The sequence below is a fragment of the Drosophila ananassae genome, chromosome 2R (genome assembly GCF_017639315.1).
Source record: "Drosophila ananassae strain 14024-0371.13 chromosome 2R, ASM1763931v2, whole genome shotgun sequence".
NCBI classification, from domain to species: Eukaryota; Metazoa; Arthropoda; class Insecta; order Diptera; family Drosophilidae; genus Drosophila; species Drosophila ananassae.
Window position 1 is genome coordinate 18,059,403 of NC_057928.1, and position 17,666 is coordinate 18,077,068.

Consider the following 17,666-nt stretch of genomic DNA (forward strand, 5'->3'; position numbering starts at 1 on the left):
TGACGTCACGGATTGAGCCTCTACATGTGACGTCACACTGGGGGGTGTCTTGGCTAAAGGATCCACATATGTTCCACACAGGATCCACCTTCCCATCCGTTACATTTGAATTCAAATTCAAAAATAGATCCCGCCCGCGGCCTCCCGGGCTTTTTCAAATTTTCAAATTCAAAAACAGTTGCCCGCACCCGCGAAATTTAAATATCAACCGGTAGACCGTTCCCTTTAAGCGGTTAACCGGTTCAGCCAAGACACAATCCAGACTAGCCAAGCCACCACTAAGTGGTGACGTCACAGATCGCAGCCGATTCCGTGACGTCACAGACTTTTGTGGTTCAAAATTTTTCAATTTTGGGCCGCCACCAGGCTCGGAGTACTAGGCGAACAGAAATGGCCAGTAGGTGGATTCTATTTTCTGAAACAGTTTTTTGTGAATATCTCGGCCATTTCGCTTCCAATCCAGGATCGTGATAGGTCATAAAATGCGCAAAAATAAGGCGCATCGAGTGGCCAACACAATCTGGTCTTAGCCAAGTTAACACCGGGGGGAAATTAAAATTGGCCAAAAACAAATATTTTTATAAGTTCCTGCTTTTTTTCAATTGTGTATACCTCGGCCATTTTCCAACCGATCTGGAAACGGGGTACCATTCTGAGATCAGGACATTAATATCCTTCGATCTCTACCAAAATATCCTTTGTATCCTTGAACAAAAATTGTCCCAATATAAAATTTTAAATTCATTTGATTTTGTTTGATTTCAAGGATGCATCATCCTTTGATGCTAAAACTTTTGATGCAGTTCGAAGGACTTTGTAGTCCTGCCTCCGAAAAGACAATCCCTTCCAAAATCGGTTATGGAATGCCCGAGATATAAGCAAAGGAGCTATTCAAAGATAGAAATTTGGCCAAAAACATTTATCCCACAGTGTTAACTTGGCCAATACCAATATTTTATAGCCAGGCAAATAGAGACTATTTTTGTGCATTTTTTGAGCCATTCCAATCCAGGATTGGATGTGAAATGGCCGAGATATACACAAAAAACTTTTTCAAAAATCGAAATCCCCCTACTGGCCATTTCTGTTCGCCTAGTACTTCGAGCCTGGTAGTGGCCCAAACTTGAAAAATTTTCAGCTCAAAAGTCTGTGACGTCACGGACCCAAGACATGAACCCATTGAACCCAAGACACAAACCTGTGGATCAATATTAAATACGTTAAATTTAAATTTAAATTCAAAAAAATCATTTACCGCCCGCGCCTGTGGATTAAAATTAAATCGATTCAAGACACCAATAAGTTTTTTGTTTGTTATTTTATTACAAATTCAAATATAACTAACTAATCTAATCTAAACTAATACATGCAAAAATCCTAAATATAATGACTTATTTAACTCATCTTGTAATCCTAGGACTTGGGCCAAGGATCCTAACTACGCCACGCGGTGCGCTGCTTCATTGCGAGTCCTGTGCCTCCGGATCCTCCGTCCTGGTTGTTCTGGTCCGTCGTTGAGTGCCGTCGTTGTTTCTGTGGCAGGACAGCCAAGGAACTCTGTTCCAGTGCTGTAAAAAAAAACTAAATAAGTACATATGCATATTTTTATCCATGTGTTTTATTCTGGGGCTATTTACGTATTACATTATGACGTATAACCTTTCCGATTGAAGATCATCATGATTTTGGGCAAAAATGTACAATTTTGTTTGTTTATGATTCATAAAAGGATATTCGATCTTGTATCGGTTGTGCAATAATTAAAAAACTCGCTAATAGGTTATCAAAACATGACATTTTGTTCAAACTTTGTAATTTCTTGATGGAAAAGTGTGCATAACTCGGCCAATATTTGTCGGATCCAGGAATGTTATTCATTCCCGAGCATAGAACTTCTAGTAGCATCATTTTCAATCAAAACCTGGCCAACTAAATTTTGACCCAATTTTCGATATTTTTGTAAGGGGTAACATCATGATTTTGGCCAAAAAATGGACCCAATTTTTTTTGTGTGTTTTTCCTGGTATTTTGATGCAGATCGGTGGGGAGAAGTTCTCTGATTCATAGTTCGTACTTGGTTTTCGAATTGGTTACCAAATAGTCAAAATATTCACTAAAAACTGGGTCAAAAGCTTAGATTTTGTCAAAAAAAAAGATCGAAAACATTTATCCAAATTTTTAACTTTCTTGAGGGAAAAGTCGGCCTATATTTGTCAGATCAGAAAATTAACGTACTCGAAGTTTTAAGATTGGGAAGGTATAACATTTACGGATCTGCCAAGTATTGGCCGAGTTATGCCCTTTTTCCCATCAGGAAAATACAATAATTAGACCAAAAATGTTCATTCCGTTTTATTTATTTTTTCTTGTTATTCCCAAAAATCTAAAATATATAAAACTTATTCTACTCCGTCTTGTGTTTGGGCAAATCGCCGTAGATGTCGTCCACATTCGATTCCGGAGACGCGGGCAAGTACTTGTAGCAGTAGCAGTGGGGCAGGGACACAGGAAGCATGGAGGGAGCCACAAAGTTATCATCTCCCATGGACACTAGCGTGGTGGCGGAGCGGAAATCCAGGCCCCTCAGGCCACATCGCAAGTAGTGGGTGCAGCACAGGGCGGGGAGCAGAAGACAAGCGAACAGGAACAGCGCGAACCAGATTCCATTCTAAAAAGGGAAAAGGACTCATTATTAAACTTATTAAGCATTAAACCAAAAAAATATATATCCTTACGATGGGTTTAACAATCCGATTGCATAGATCCGAGTTATCCTTCTTAGCTTCCGATTCTCTGTGGGCCCGGGGCTGACAGCTCTCCTCGGCATCCTTAGTAGCCTCATCCACCGAGCGAACGTAATCATCCAGGCTACTTTCCACAACTCCGTTGATATTGCGACTGAATTTTTTCATATCCTGACCGAGGTACTCATCGCCCTCCTTGATCTTCGCCAATACGTGGCCAATATTTTTCTTGAAGCTGCCAGAACCAGCTGTTAGCACTTTGTCCACATCCTTGAGGGCTTGCAGCATCCTCTCCAGGATGCTGAGCAAGGGTTCCGCCAAGTTTTTAAGGAAAGCCCGCAGATGGATGGCCTGGTTTCGCAGAATGGACCCCGAATCTACACTTCCAGCAAGACTTTCTAGGTTCCGGATCACCTCCGGCAAAGGTCCTGGCTTGGGTTCAGGAACCAGTTGCTTGCAAATGTGCTGGGTGAACAAGGAGCTGTCGTAGCTGGAAAGGTTGCTCTTGAGGAGCTTCTGGGCCTCCTCGTCGGCCTGCGGGTGAATGGCTTTAAGGTCTCTCCGCATTGAAGCGCCCTCAAGACTTGTAAGGTCCTTATTTATCTCTTCCAGCAAGTCACTACGAAAGTCATCCAAGCTGTAATGATCCTTCAGACCCAAGACATAGTAGAGGGTATCATTGTTAACGCACTGCCGCAGAATATTCCGGATATCCGTTTCCGAACGAGAACTGTTTGAACCTTTGGACGATCCCGAACCCGAGCCTCTGAAATATTTCTTTTATTAGTCCCAAATCCATAAACCCTTCTTAGTAATCACCCAGAACAGAAGGCGTGATGTAAAAGGGCTCCATGTATCAGATAAAACAGCAAAGGTATTATGATTAACCAAAAGAGGGCAAAGATGGCGACCGTGGTGAGGCATAGGAACCAGGTGGCCGCTCGGATGCTGCAGAAGATGACCAGCAGGCTGATGAGAAGCAGGACGGGCACCACCATCAAGACGCAAAGGATGATCAGCGAAGTGATGTACCAGGAGGAGTCGAGCTTGCGGCGCAGGACCTGTATCGGTGGGGGCGAGGATGTCCCATTTTGCGTCTTTTTCGGTTCCAGATCGCTTTTCTTATTCTGCATCACTTCCCGGAGCAATTCCAAGGAGGCATCATGCTTCTCTTGAAGAGTCTTAGCTGTGGGTGGATCAAATGTATCAGATAATCAGGATTTAGTGTCTCCAAGTAGTACCTCCCTTTTCCAAATCCTCGCGGACTACGTTGAGCAAGCCGTTCAAGTAATCCTTGATGGAACTGGAAAGGCTACGCAATTGCTTGGCTGCCGCTTCAGGATACGTGGAAAAATTACTCTTCGATAGCTCCTCAATGCCTTTCATAAAGTCCTCAGTGTCGGGGAGCTACCGGGTAAACCGAATCGGTCGGAATAGCGATTGGAATAGTAATTAGATCTCGTTCGGCACTTACACTGTCATAATGCAGGCAACCAAGGTCCAGTATTCTAATCTCATTCTGGCGATAATAGTCCTGACACTGCCTGTTTTTACACTCCGAGATCAGATGAACCATTAGCTTCCGCTTGACACCACGCAATCCTGGAAAGAGCCTGGCTCAGGATCAAGAAAATAATGTGTATCTACACCCACCGTCCCGCAACTGAGTGGCCAAGCGTCTGGCCTTGGGCAAGTCCTTTTTAAATTCGTCCAGAAGTGATTGAATCCTGGGCAGGTTTTTAAATCCCTTACCCAACCTCTGAATGGTGTGTGCCAGGTCCTCCACTGCTCCAAAGGACTGAGCGACCCGAGGCTCGTTCTCCAGAGTATCCTCCACCTTTTTTAACAGATCCTCGTATTTGCTCACGTAAAGCTTCCGCAAGGGAGACGAGACAGTGTCCACCATGTCACCATCATCATTTGCCGCCTTGCTTAAGGTACCTTTGTGGCAAGTACTTTTTCTGGGAAACGCCTCAAGGGCATTGTCCAACTGGATGGTGGCAAGGATAGCCAGTAAAAGAAGTACACTGCAATAAGAATGCTGAGAAAGGATAGTGACTAACCCACAGACTTCATCTTACACCATGGCCAGAGCGAGGAGGCCGAGGAGGGAACCCAGGCAATAGCGCTTTCCCGAGCTGGCCATATTGAAACTCCTGCATTTAGAACAGCAAAGGGCATAGATTATCCTGGCGAAAGTAGGAACCCCTGAAGGCTAAAGCGACTCTGCAGACATTTAAGTGTTCTCTCACCCAGAGACGATCATCGCGAGGAGCCATAACAGCAGCCACAGACAAAATATCTTCAACATGGTTTGTGAGGCCAAGTAGTCTCTCCACTTACCGTCCTCCACCTTGGGTCCAATGTCATTGCCATCGGAGGAGATATATCCTTCAGGTATTCTCTCCGAATCGCTTACCAGCATGCCAGTGAATCCGTTTGCCGCCCCAAAGTATGGCCTCAGTGCGTCCATAGCTCGGGCTTTGGGCTCTAAACTGATTCTAAAAGTAAGGACTGCTTGACATAAAATCCATTTCAATGTTGGGAGAATGTTCGTACATAAAACCACTTGAAGTTTATTGACAAAAATGTTTGCAAACGACTGAGGCAACCATCAACGTAGCTCGATGGTCGACTGGCAACTCGGGGTCTTCTGTATTTAATTTTGTTTTTTTTTTTTTTGTTTGAAAGGATCTTATTTGATAATCTTTACTTGCACAGGGCAATATTGATACATGGTTACTTGACTTAAGCGGAAATCATTCAATGTACGTCAATCGTAAAATACAACATACACTCTTAATCGTATAATAATACTAAAATGATGTAATTGTGTAATCCATACAATACGATCCATATGGGTGTTCTGTAGTGTCGATTCGTGTATAATCTTTCTTGCCCTTAGTTCCTAGACATTACAATTGGAAACGTTTAAATGCTTTAGGGTTTTGGGGGATGATTTCCTTTTGGTTTCACTTACTAAACTATGACAACGTTTTAAAATACGTGTAGCGGTATTTTCTGTATCTGATAGGTAGTATAATATTGAATTTATTCCACTGTCTGAGTGTCTGAGTGCTTCCATATTTTTTTTTGCAGTTTTTCGGTTTTAAGGAAGTGTTTGCCTTGCCTTTTATAAAATAAATACATTAAATGCATTAAATAACTCTCCTCCTTGACTCTTTTTCTCAGATTTTTACTAAATTAAAATGGCAGTTTTTTTATAGATCGTACTAGATATTTTGCTTTCGTTTCTCTCAGATTTTGATTTCCTGGAAGATTACAGATTCCATAGATCGGTTATTATTATTCTTTTGCATGCTAGATACTTTTCTATGTTGTATGTTCTATGTTTTATGTTTCTTGTTTGTTGTTTATTGTGTGTGTGTGTGTGTGTTTGTGAGTGTGCATAATAAAATTATGAGATTCCTTAAAGCTTCCGCCGCCGTGCGGCCCGGCGAATGGCCAACTTCTTCAAGGGACTCATCAGATCCGACGCCTGCCGCTCGGCTCTTCCTTCATCTTCAACTCCACTCCGGACTCGTGCTCGTGCTCCTCGTCTTTTGGCAACATTTTCAAAGTAATTATGAAACAATATTTTTAAGAATGTTTGCTTCGGCTCTAACTTAATTAAATAGCTATCCTCTCGCGCCCTTTTCCGGGCCAAAGTGATACCACACAATCTTGCTACAATACTACTTATTAAATTATATAATTTCAGTTATTTTCCGTTTACGCTTTTAACTAAAAGTACAGTCTCAGTAGGGGGCACATAAGTAAGGGTTGGGGTCGGGTTACTGCAATGGTTAGAAATAAAATCTTGCTCGTGTTGCCTCCTCTTTGCTCCGTCTCTGGCTTAGTCCTGCTCAGAGGCCCCCGGATAGTAGTAGGGCGGCGGACGCTCGTACTCCGACGATGGCGGCGCAGCCGGCGGGTTGTGGTAGCGTGGCGGCTCGTGGTCCCAGTGCCTGTGGATGGTAGAGAGAAGCAGGGAATTAGGTCGCGTCCACATGCATGTCGAATTGAATATTTATAGTGCGACCACTCACGCACAACAGCGAAAAATGCAAACAGCGGGAAAAGCATTTAACTTCGTTTAATCGGATTAGTCGGCCATCAGAGATTTGGGGCCGATAGGGAGTGTTAGTTTGGGGTTATCGGAACGGGGTTTATGGGCTTGGCCACAAAAGGATCGGGTCCAGAAGTGTCTGCTTCTCTGGACCATCGATTCAAAATCAAATCAAATGAATTTAAAAAGCACCCAAGCTTTGGGTAAACAAAATCCGTACACTGTTTCGGCACGAACTTCTCTTACAAGTATTTGGCAATAAAGTCAAAACAAAACTACATATAAGGAAACTATACAACTCGAACCGAGGATTGCACACGGATTGACGGAATTTACCAAAAAAACGAAAACCAAACCGATTAGCGTACGGGCCATGCCTAAAAGAAACCATCTGCCGCCAGGGCCCTTGGACGAGCGCCAGAGGCCACAATTTTGGCGCTAAATTAAACGAAAATTAAAAATTAGCAGCAGTCTATCTGTGGCGTCTATAAAAAGCAGCTAATATTGATCTGAAAGACTCTGGAATTTACTTGAAACTTTACCAATTTAATCAATGTTAATATTATGATGGGTTTTAATCAATAGACTAGGAGCTTCTATTCTTTTCTAGGATCTATTTAAGGATTTGTAGGACACCTCTTCCGATAAAAGTACACTTACGTGGGCGCCATGTCGTTGTAGCGCATGCTGCTACTTCCGGGAGCATCATCCCGGCCACCACCGCCGCCGCCACCACGATCTCCGCCGGATCGGTTGCGCGACACACTGGGCGAGGCGTCCTCGTAGTAGTCCTGCTGCTCTCGTCGGCGCTCGTAGGCCTTGCGTCGCTTCTTGGGGACACTACACAGGGGGGAGAGGAGAGGTTGGACAATTAGCTTGGAATCCTGGCCAGAAACTAACTACAAATAAGTGACATCGCTCTTACTTTGCCAATGGAACGTGTTCACGATCGCGTTCGCTGTAAGCGTCGTACATATAGTCGCTGCTGCGGTTGCAGATTCAGATGCAGATGCAGATGCAGATGTGGATGCGGATGCGTGCAGATTTTATTTGTTTGGTTTGGTTTGTTTTGGTTTGTTGGGGTTAGCAGTGAAATGAAAAGAATATGGTCGGAGGTTAAGTTGTGGGGCAACTGCTAGCAAATTTAGTGACATGCAAAATTTGACAAATTGTTAACAATATTGTTATTGGATTGAGTCGTCAATGGGTAAAATCGAATTTAATCGAGCGCTATCAAAATTTGGCGTCTAGTTCTAGTCTTGCTTGTGCTTGCTGGAGGACTTCTCGACTTCGATCTCAGTGCCCCCCTGGGACGTGACATCGCTCGAGATCTCTTCTGTATTTTGGCTTCGGTATTCAATGTCGTTAATACTGTCATCTTCGTCATCATCCGTGGCGTCCGTGTCATTAAATGCTGCCTCGTCCTCGGCCTGGATACCGCCACCGCCGCCCCTCGGCTGACCCGGGCAAGGGCAGATCGTCTGCTGTCCCCCAGAGCAGGTCAACATTGCCGGCGCGACATAGGGGGCACCGGTACAAATGGGACAGCTTAGGATTTAGGTGGGACAGGTGATGGGATAGGCCTAACGATGGGAAGAAAACTTATCCTAAAAACTTACCCGCCCTCAACTACTCCGACGGCTCCAACGGCAGCTAGAAACGGATAGATCTTCTTGTACAAGCACATGAGTTTATGGGCCACAAACAGGATCGGCAAGAGGAGCAGCGCACACAGAAGGATGCCCACCCAGAAACCATTCTGCAAAGGAGAAGTTTACTTTTAAGACAAGAGGGAAGATCAAAAGGAAAGGCACTCACAATAGGGTCCACTATACGATGGCAAATGTGGTCAACACCGCGGTAGTAGATGTACGCCAACGGCGCACAGTGTCCCACATTATACTCGGCATCATTAATTACCATGTCCACGTACTTGTCGTAGTTCTCGTGAATGGATTCGGTCATGTTGTCGATGATCGTATTTATGTAATCATTGCCGCGGGTCTTGATAAATTTCTCCGAGGCTATGGCTGTCTCGGTCAGAATTTTGATGGTGGTTGCAAAATCTTGATTCTCATACAAAATCAGTTCGTCGATCTTCATTAGATTGTGCCTCATCTTTTCCACAATGCTATTTAGCTTGGGTACAAAGTTTCGATGGAAGGCCTTGGTGTTGAGGCCCTCATTCCAGAAGGAGACCTTCGCCCAGCCGTACGTCGGATACTCGAGATCGTTGGAGAGCTTGTACATTTGCTCGGCGAGAGCGTTCAGATTCATGGGGGTAAACTGGTTGCAGAGGTTCATCAAGTACATGGCGCTGTGGTACGCGGACAAATTTGTTTCTTTTACAGTGTTCAGATCTTTGCGTTCTGCGTCAGTCAACAATACTGTGTTGGAGAGATCCTCATCGAAGAACTTGGACGAATCAGAATCGTCGTCAGGTTCCGTCAGGACTTTTACGCGAGCCAGCTCTCGGATGTCGTAGACATGGTGATCGCGCAACACATTAAAAATGGTCTGGTTGGCATGACATGCCTTTATCGTGCCCGACATCCGCATCGGAGGCCGGTCATCATCGCCCACGGCGGGCGCATAGTCATTCAGATTGATAGTCGAGTCCAGTTGGCGGAAGAAGGCGTTGTTTTCCTGATCTCTTAGTGGCGCACAGGCACCCTGGTACGCCACGAAGCCCACAATGAAGTAGAAAAGCCCAATTAGAGTGAGGAACGAGAAAACGCAGAATATTAACAATATAGCACTGCAAATAAAGAAACAATATTAGTAAAAATTGAAAATTGAAAGCAGTTCGCACAACTACTCACAATAGTAAACAAGATGCGCCTGTCGCCTTGCTGCAACAGTCGTCTCCATATCCTGTCCTTCGGCGTCCAAAACAACCGCACAGCAGTGCCACCACCAGGATAAATAGAATCTAAAAGTAGAGAATGGATGGATAAGTAGGACAGAAGGTTGAACAAATATTTGAAATACATACCAGCAGTATAAGCATGCAGGCGATAAGACTCATTACGGAACGGTCCGGTCCAAATCTCTCGTAGATATCATCAAAGGACTTGGAGGATCGCACAGTCTTCAGGTGAATATCACTTATCACAGCATCAACCTTATTCCTTAGTTCTGTGGCTGTGTCGCGGAAGGTCGCCCTGCCCTTGCCCAAGTTCTGCGTTATGGGCGGGATTATGTTCGTCATGTGCTCCATTACTTTCCCGTTTATCTTCTGCATGCGCGCAAGAGCCGCTTGGGGAATAAGATGATAATTGCCATTCACTATATCCTCCATTCCCTTAACATAAGACGATGTATTAGGCATCTGCAATGAAATCGAATTGGTTTCAGCATTAGTTTCCATAAACTTAAGGACCACCAAGGACTACCTTGTCAAAATGTAAACATTCGGATGTGTCTATGTACTCAATGTTGCTGGTGATCAGGAATTTCTGACACGCCTGAAGTTGGCAGAGATTGGCCACAGCGAAGTTGATGTCCCGTTTAATGCCTCGAACACCTAAAAGTATTCACAATTAGACCACTGGCAGTTCTTCAACTCAAAGTTGAATGGTAACTTGCCATCCCGTAACTGAGCGCCATAGAACCGCAGGTCCGTTTCCAGTTTCTCCACTTCCCGCATCAGCTGAAGGGCCTCCGGCATATTGTCCAATATGCGCTCCAGCTCGGCCAACGAGTTGCTTTCGGATGTGTCCGCCAAATCCAAAAGGATGTGCTTGTGGGCCTCTGAAAAGGGCAGAGTAGGAATGAGAGATGGCACCTCTCAATAAAGGCTACTCTTACGGTTTAGTTGATCAGTGACGTGCGTCTCGAACTCCTCGTAGTTGTAGACCATCAAGTGGTACATGTGGTCGCTTACGTCTTTCAAAAACGTGCACGTATCCTGGCCGCCGCGCTGCATAGTATCTGTGGTTTCGGCAAAGCCGTCGTCCAGCATCCTGTTGGTAACCAGAGCAATGATGATGCCAAAGCTAAAAAAAAAATAGGTGAATTATTTAGTTCCATGTGAGAAGAAGAGGCCGGACTAAACTCACATCAGGCCAATGATGAGGAGCAGGAGACAGATGCCACAGCAGAATCGTCTTTGGGCATCCTGCTTGGTCGTACAGGGCGGACAGCCTTGACGGCACCGGCGACAGCAGCAGAAGCAGCAATAACAAACACTGAAGAAACGGCCAGTTACTAATTGTAATCCATTCGAAAAATGCATCTTTAAACTCACGCAATGAATGGCACGATGATTATCAGAAGCAACAGCACGAACACAATGATGAAGAGCAGCCAGTAGTGTCGGAGCAAGTCGCGCCAGTCGTTCTGCTCCACTTTGGGTCCCAGGGCCAAGGTGTCCCCGTTCTTGATGATAATATAGCCTGGAAAATACATCGATTAATACAGGTATTTTTCAAAATTGAACCACTCACCATCCGGTATGGGTTGATTTCTGTAGATGATTTTGTCGTAAAGAAAGTGCGTGAAGTTGTAGACGGAATTCATGGCCGAGGTGGGCGGCCCAGGCTCCTCCGTATAGTTGGACGTTGGCGTGTAGGCGCTGTATTCCACGGGAGCATAATGGGGCTGGCCCAACTGTTCGTGGGTGGTCCCGTGTCCGGCGTATCCTTTGCGCCAGGGTCCATTAAGATCAACATCATCATCATCTGGCGGTGTGTCTGGTGGTGTATCTGATGGTTGATCCGGTGGCTGATCTGGATCATCTGGGGAATCCTGAGCGGCCGCTGGACGGATCAGCGTGGAGAGGGCAAAGCCGAAAATAACGACACTCAGACCACAAATGACCAGGTAGGCGATCTGTCTTCTCCGGCGCTGTCGCCGCTTTCTGGTCCGCATCGACTTCGACTTGCCGGCTGGAGCCGAGGTGGCGTCCGGTTCTGCAGAATTCATCGCCATTGCTGGATACAATTGCTGGAGGCTTTGTCGCAAGGTCGCGCTGTTGGGGATTTGGGCTAAGCTGGTGCAATCTCACTAACACGATAAAGGCAGGCTGGTGCAGTTTTTTATCTTGATTCCTTCGGTGCAGTTGTCCGGTGCACACCCATTTCATAAGCCAGGCGCCTGAAATGATACGAAAAGCGATTAGCTTATAAGTTTCATTTTTTCCAGCCATTTGCATCCAAATTCCCAATATGAATAAGACAGAGCCCACACCCTGTTGTGGGATGTGGGATGTGGCATGTCCTAGCCCCATAACATTCTGCTGGGGCTATAAAACACATAAATGGAGCGCACCCCCACCCCAAGAATCGCCGATAGCTAGGATTGGCTTCATCCATCCATCCATCCCCAGTGCCGACTCACAAACCCATCCACTTGACATCAATTAAGGTCAATAAAAGCCAAGAAAATGACAATGGGCTGGAGAGGCTCAAGCCCCTGCTTCTCGAGTGGCATCCGGTGGCGATAGAAAAGGACTGCAAGTGCCTCATTGAGGGGCAGGTGTTGCCACCTGTGCCCTGCCTGCACTTTAAAGTGGCCAAGAATGACTCACTGGACTATTAACATTGCGTGAGCTAATACTCCGAAACATACCAATTGCATATGCAAATAGCTAAAAATAATTGTCATAAAAGAAAAAAGGAAAAATAATAAAAACAAAAAAATGTACATGCCCCGGGTGAGGCTCGAACTCACGACCTTAAGATTATGAGACTTACGCGCTGCCAACTGCGCCACCGAGGCGATGTGTTCAGCGCCGGCAATAGCGCCAGTAGTGCCTCGCTTCCTTTCAGGAATGTTCTAACGCGAATGGAGTGTAAAAGTTCTATAAATAGAATCAGAAATAAAGCATCACTATAGTGTTTAATCTAAGACCCACTCGCCACAAATTGTGGGCAGCAGAGCCTCAGAATCTTTATATTTTTGTAACCGCATTGGCTTTGATGACAAATCGGAGAACCTCCATTTGCGGACGCATATCATTTATTGGGAAACAAAGACTCAGCTCACTTGACACTCACTGGCAACAGTAATATTGCGGCTTGCTGGAATAAAAAAAAAAAGCAACACCAGCCTTCCCAGCAACAAGCAGCAGTTACATCGCCGACCGACCGCCTTTCCACAGTCATAGATAGACAAAGAAATCGAAAAGTTTAATGAACTTTATGCGGCCTGGCCTGGTCTGGGCTGGCATGGGCTGCTCTGGTCTGGCATGGCCTGGACAAGGGAAAACTCAAGCGGCCAAGGGTCTGTCCTCAGCTGCTCAATGCTGTCGGTTTTATGCTTTATTGCCTCCCTTGCCCTCCTTAGTTGACACTTTACTATTAAATATAGTACAAGAGCACACAGAAACAAATTACTAGTAATAATTATTAAAAAAAAAGATTATATTTTCGAAATCAAAGTCTGAAAGATCAAGACTAGAAAAACTAGTATCTATAGATACTAGAAACTATCTATAGTTCTTAGATTCTACCCTTGAATCTATAGAAACTATATATTTTTCCAGTTTTTCCAGTGCATAGGCAACAGAGGCAACAACGTCAACAGCTACCCCAACACATAATGGACACAACACACACACTTAGATGGAATACACTCGGAGCACTCCACTGCATTTGCCGCCTGCTTATCTCGGTGGTTTCTGTTTCCAGTGCTTAGTTTCCGGAAAGCGATGGGGATTACTTCAGATGAGTGTCTTTTTAACGAAGACGCCACTGCTTAGGTGCACCTGACGACAGGGACTTGGCCAGGCCAACAAACACAGCAGCCAAGACAGTGTTTGGTTTCGATTGCGTATACGCCGCGTTGTCTGGCTGGGAGCGAACTAAGCAGGGAAGCTGGAAAAACTTGGGAAGTTTCGCTTGGGAAGAGACGCGCTGCTGCTGCTAGTGCTGCTGTGCTGTGCAGAAAAATCTGTATACTGTTACTGGAGCAGCCAGTGAACGGCCTTGACACAAGCGGCACGCAGGCAGGACATGAGGAGGTCCTTTTCGTTGCGCCTAGGCCTTTCCACAGCTCCAGAGGTAGTGCCAGAGACAGAGGCAGTGGCAGTGGCATGCAAATGAGCAAATGGCCGATTGGGTTGCTCAGTTCTAAGCGATGCCTGGAGGAGGCCGAGCCGAGACAAACAAAACAATTTGCAGGCTCAGCACAGGACAGCACTGGCAGGACATGCGCAGTGGGAAGCTGCACGGCAGGACCATGATGGCAACTGATGCTGCATCTGAACAGTGGGCGGGACAGGCAACCTCTCGGCACAAGGCCACAACAGAAGGAGGCCCTAGTTCCGGTTAAGGTTCTGGCCCAGGGTTGGGCTTCATATTCGGAAAAATAAAATATTTTCTGAGTGGAAAATGTTTGGAAAACTTTCCAGAACCTCAAGAATTTCAAATGGCATTCGGGGCGCTGTAAACAAATGGAATAAAAAACAATTGAAGCCAATAATGTGCATGCCCCGCAATAAAATGTATCTTCTTGTTTATGTTTTTGTGTGTTTTGTGGGCTTTAGGAAAATAAAGTAATAATAATAATCAGGTTGTAAAACGAGCAGAGTTCTGGGAATTCTGAGACTAACAATATGCCCATTTGTCGGAATAAACTTCATTGTTCAGATCAGCTGCAATGATTTGTAACAAGCTCGAGGCTGCCGAGCCACAATATACCCTTTTGTGATCGAGTACCGGGTAGCGTAATAAAGTTTCCCTTTTCGATGCCCACAATAGAAGCCATCCATCCATCCATCCAGCTGATTGGAGCCAACTGGTTTTCGAACCAGAGAAAGTCGGCAAAGTAAACAGACTTATTTGGCAGAGGCAAGTACTAGTACAGATGCCCTACTGAACCGGAGAAGTCAAGAGCAGGTATTCCACAAATCAGCAAATCAGCAAAAACTCAGTAGATAAACTTAAAGTTATCTGCGCGGCTGTATAAACAAAAGAATTAAACACGAGTGAAGGTTAAATGAGAAGCTATTTCCACATATTATATTAAATCCAATGCCGGGCATTACGACAGACCAAAAGCGCTGATTGCCACAAAAAATATATAGACATGTTCCCATGGAACTCAAAAAAGTGTCAAGTAGTTATTGAAATTAATAGCGGATGAGTACTGGCGATAAGGCTGATGGTGTGGAGGTCAGTGATGAGAGAGATCCATTCCTGAGAAACTTTGCCATTTAATCGACTGATTTTTAAGACTTTGGAATCGAAATTAAGAGCAGCATCAGAGGCTGGCGAATTTGGAGCAGCCGGTGGACCATGGATAGAGGTGCTTCGAGGCATGCTCCAAAGACACCAGCAGAGAACAGGTTGCCCTGCCAAGGCAAGAAACTCGTTTCGCCGGCGGTGTGACTCACTCGATTCGACTCGCTCGCTCACTCAACTCTGCCATATAAGAGGCCGCAGAAATGGGCTAATCACACAACCAGATACAAAGTACACTTCTTTAGATGAAAACTGAACGAATTCAAACAAAGGAAGTCGGGTAATGGAGCCTCAAAGAAAGGGGCGGAAATGAAGAAAGGGGCGGCCACGGAAGCCATTTACACTCTCAGAGTGTCGGAATGGAATCATCGGAATAGCTCGAGATACAGATACGTGCCAGAACAGTTAGCTTCCAGGGAGTCATAACTAATGTATATTTATTCACTGAATCGGCGAGAGGGCTGGCTTATCATATATATCGTATAACTCCTGATAAACAAGATCTATTTTGGGTTTATTTTTGTTCTATGGGGATTATGGAGTCAGATCAGAGTATTTATTTAGTAGATCTCTGACTAGGGAATTACGTACGAGTTTTCAAGAGTTATATCTTTGGGAAGACAAGGCTTTAAAAGGAAACCGACCCACATCCAACTCTATTATCGCATTTAATTGCCTTATTACATCGCCAGCAAGCCACTCACATTGTTCAATATTTAACTCGGTAATCACAGCCCATTAACCCATTTAGGAGTGACTAGATTCGAGGCTAATTTTAGCCGATTCGAGTAGAATTCCACTTCCTGCCCCGAATTCGGTGGCCTGCTGGCCAGTTCTTTGAAGTGTAGGCTCTATAAATACATCATTTCTCTCGGCTGGGTGTCGTTTCGGAGTTGGAACACAGCCCTCACAGCACTCACTGTATCTGTATCTAACGCAGGTCAGGGATGTATCTTGTGGATGCGGGTGCATGTGTATCTTGCGGCAGATATTCGAGTGCTTTGCGGCTTCCCCTCCCCCCTGCTCGAGTAATTAGTGGCAGTGCCGCACATTAATTATGCACTTCGGCCAGGTGACGAGCCCAGGTGATGGGCATCCGACTGGATGGGATGGGTTGGGATGGGCGGATGGGAGATAAGCGGACGACACCGCAATTCGGGTAACTCGGCAAATTGAAATAAACGACATAAATGGGCTGGATCCGAGGCAGGCACAGAACAGAAGCACAAAAACACATCGCCAACAACTCACCGACACCGACAACGACAACGACAACGAGTGCCCTCCGCCCGGCTAAGCCAATTAAGCTGGCTCTTGGACGCTCCGGCTTCGTTTCTGGGAGATGATGATGCGCTGTCCCAAAATCCAATTAATCCAACCAGAGGCGGAGCGTCTCCAAACCGGGGATTCAAGTTTTTCACTATTTTTGGGGGATAACGGCCTTCCTCCGCTTCCTCCCTGCCTCGGAACGATGCTCGCCCGACCCGAACGGATTACGATTTAAACCAATAATTTGGATATCTGTACTGGGTACTGGCCAAAGGGTCAGAGAGTGGTGTGTACTAAAAGTGCAGAACACCGCTGCAGCGATTAAAAGTAACAACTGTGTACGTTTCTTGTGTTATTTCGTGTCAAAAACCTACGAATGTATTCTAGTAACAAAAGTGAAAAAGGCTGTGTAACAGTTAAATCAAAACAAAGTTTTTATATCCAATAAAAAGAGTTTTCAAAACCTCCTTCGAAAGATTATTTTTGAAAAAATACTATTTCCTGACTAGACTAGACTTGTTTATGGCTTAGGATTTGCCTTGTAATGAGTTGAAAACGTGTAGAACTTTCGAAATGGGTCAACAGAATTGGAAAGAAAATAAATTGATTACAAAAACGTATTCAGGTCGCCGTCTCTGCCGCAAATGTAATTGGTTTCCCAACGCAGCTTCCTTCCAGTGGCCTGTTGTGGCGTTGCCCCAATTGGAGTTCAGCCGAGTTCTCCCAAGAGTTTCCCAATCAATTAGGCGAATTCACTTGCATATCCGTTTGTGCCATTAAATGGGAATAGCATATGCAGGCACGCGAGCGAACTTATGCTGCACTGTGTCTACATATTTATGTACAAACATATCCATGCTTGTTTGTGTGTATCACTGCACCGCCCTTTCGAAACATTCTGCTCTTTGTTTGCCTTTCCACCGTTACACTTGAATGGCGGTTGTTTTGATTTCTGAGGCACTTTCAACGCACTTGATAGACCTCTGGGAGTCTGATTTCTGTCAGATAGTCGACCACTTAATTCACCTGGATTCACCTTTTTCTTGTTTTCACAGGCACAGGCACATTCTCCGATCGAAATTTTCACCCACGACCGTGGAGTTCTGTTTTCGCGTCTAGTGTGACCGTTGGTGGAGCATCTTGAAATACCCCGCGGCTCAAAAAGATACTATCTTAATGTAGCGAAAAGATACTATTTTCAATAACAAGATAAATCGTCTATTACTTTAAAATTTATTTAGTTTAGATAGAAATTATCTTAGTTATTCATAATTTCATCAAAATATGCAGCTTTTGGTATTCTAAAACGGTGCAGTTATGACGGTTACAAAATACCGCCAACTATCGGCAACTCCTAGAGATGGCCGTTACTTTTCAAATTTCAAATCAAAATGATAA

The 17,666-nt window shown here is 45.0% G+C and overlaps 2 protein-coding genes and 1 non-coding gene across 11 annotated transcripts; all 3 read right to left on the reverse strand.

Annotated features, from left to right (window-relative positions):
• Positions 1–2,341: 2,341 nt before the first annotated feature.
• Positions 2,342–5,222, reverse strand: LOC6493097 (prominin-like protein). Of its 3 annotated transcripts, none has more exons than XM_032453711.2 (8): positions 4,997–5,222; positions 4,826–4,933; positions 4,398–4,771; positions 4,219–4,346; positions 3,986–4,151; positions 3,564–3,930; positions 2,736–3,510; positions 2,342–2,668 (listed from the first exon to the last, which is right to left on the reverse strand). In XM_032453711.2, the coding sequence occupies exons 1-8, from the start codon at positions 5,215–5,217 to the stop codon at positions 2,405–2,407; spliced, it is 2,403 nt and encodes an 800-aa protein (XP_032309602.1). In that variant the 5' UTR covers positions 5,218–5,222; the 3' UTR covers positions 2,342–2,404. The 3 variants fall into 3 exon arrangements, with proteins under 3 accessions (XP_032309602.1, XP_044570322.1, XP_044570321.1); XM_044714387.1 differs by having other exon boundaries at positions 4,398–4,785; positions 4,997–5,125; XM_044714386.1 differs by having other exon boundaries at positions 4,398–4,785; positions 4,826–5,117.
• A 63-nt stretch (positions 5,223–5,285) lies between these two features.
• On the reverse strand, positions 5,286–17,420 carry LOC6493096 (prominin-like protein). 7 transcript variants are annotated; one of them, XM_032453708.2, is made up of 15 exons: positions 17,305–17,420; positions 12,510–12,616; positions 11,262–11,910; positions 11,063–11,210; positions 10,875–11,003; positions 10,624–10,811; positions 10,402–10,566; positions 10,209–10,339; positions 9,809–10,144; positions 9,636–9,745; positions 8,632–9,571; positions 8,433–8,572; positions 7,739–7,798; positions 7,474–7,653; positions 5,286–6,712 (listed from the first exon to the last, which is right to left on the reverse strand). In XM_032453708.2, exons 3-15 carry the CDS (start codon positions 11,743–11,745, stop codon positions 6,601–6,603), a joined length of 3,123 nt encoding a protein of 1,040 aa, XP_032309599.1. In that variant the 5' UTR covers positions 11,746–11,910; positions 12,510–12,616; positions 17,305–17,420; the 3' UTR covers positions 5,286–6,600. The 7 variants fall into 7 exon arrangements, with proteins under 7 accessions (XP_032309599.1, XP_044570320.1, XP_001957034.2 ...); XM_044714385.1 differs by lacking the exon at positions 12,510–12,616 and having other exon boundaries at positions 7,739–7,795; XM_001956998.4 differs by lacking the exon at positions 12,510–12,616.
• Trnam-cau lies at positions 12,462–12,534 on the reverse strand. The gene has a single exon. It is a non-coding gene; the product is annotated as a tRNA-Met (tRNA).
• Positions 17,421–17,666: the final 246 nt, after the last annotated feature.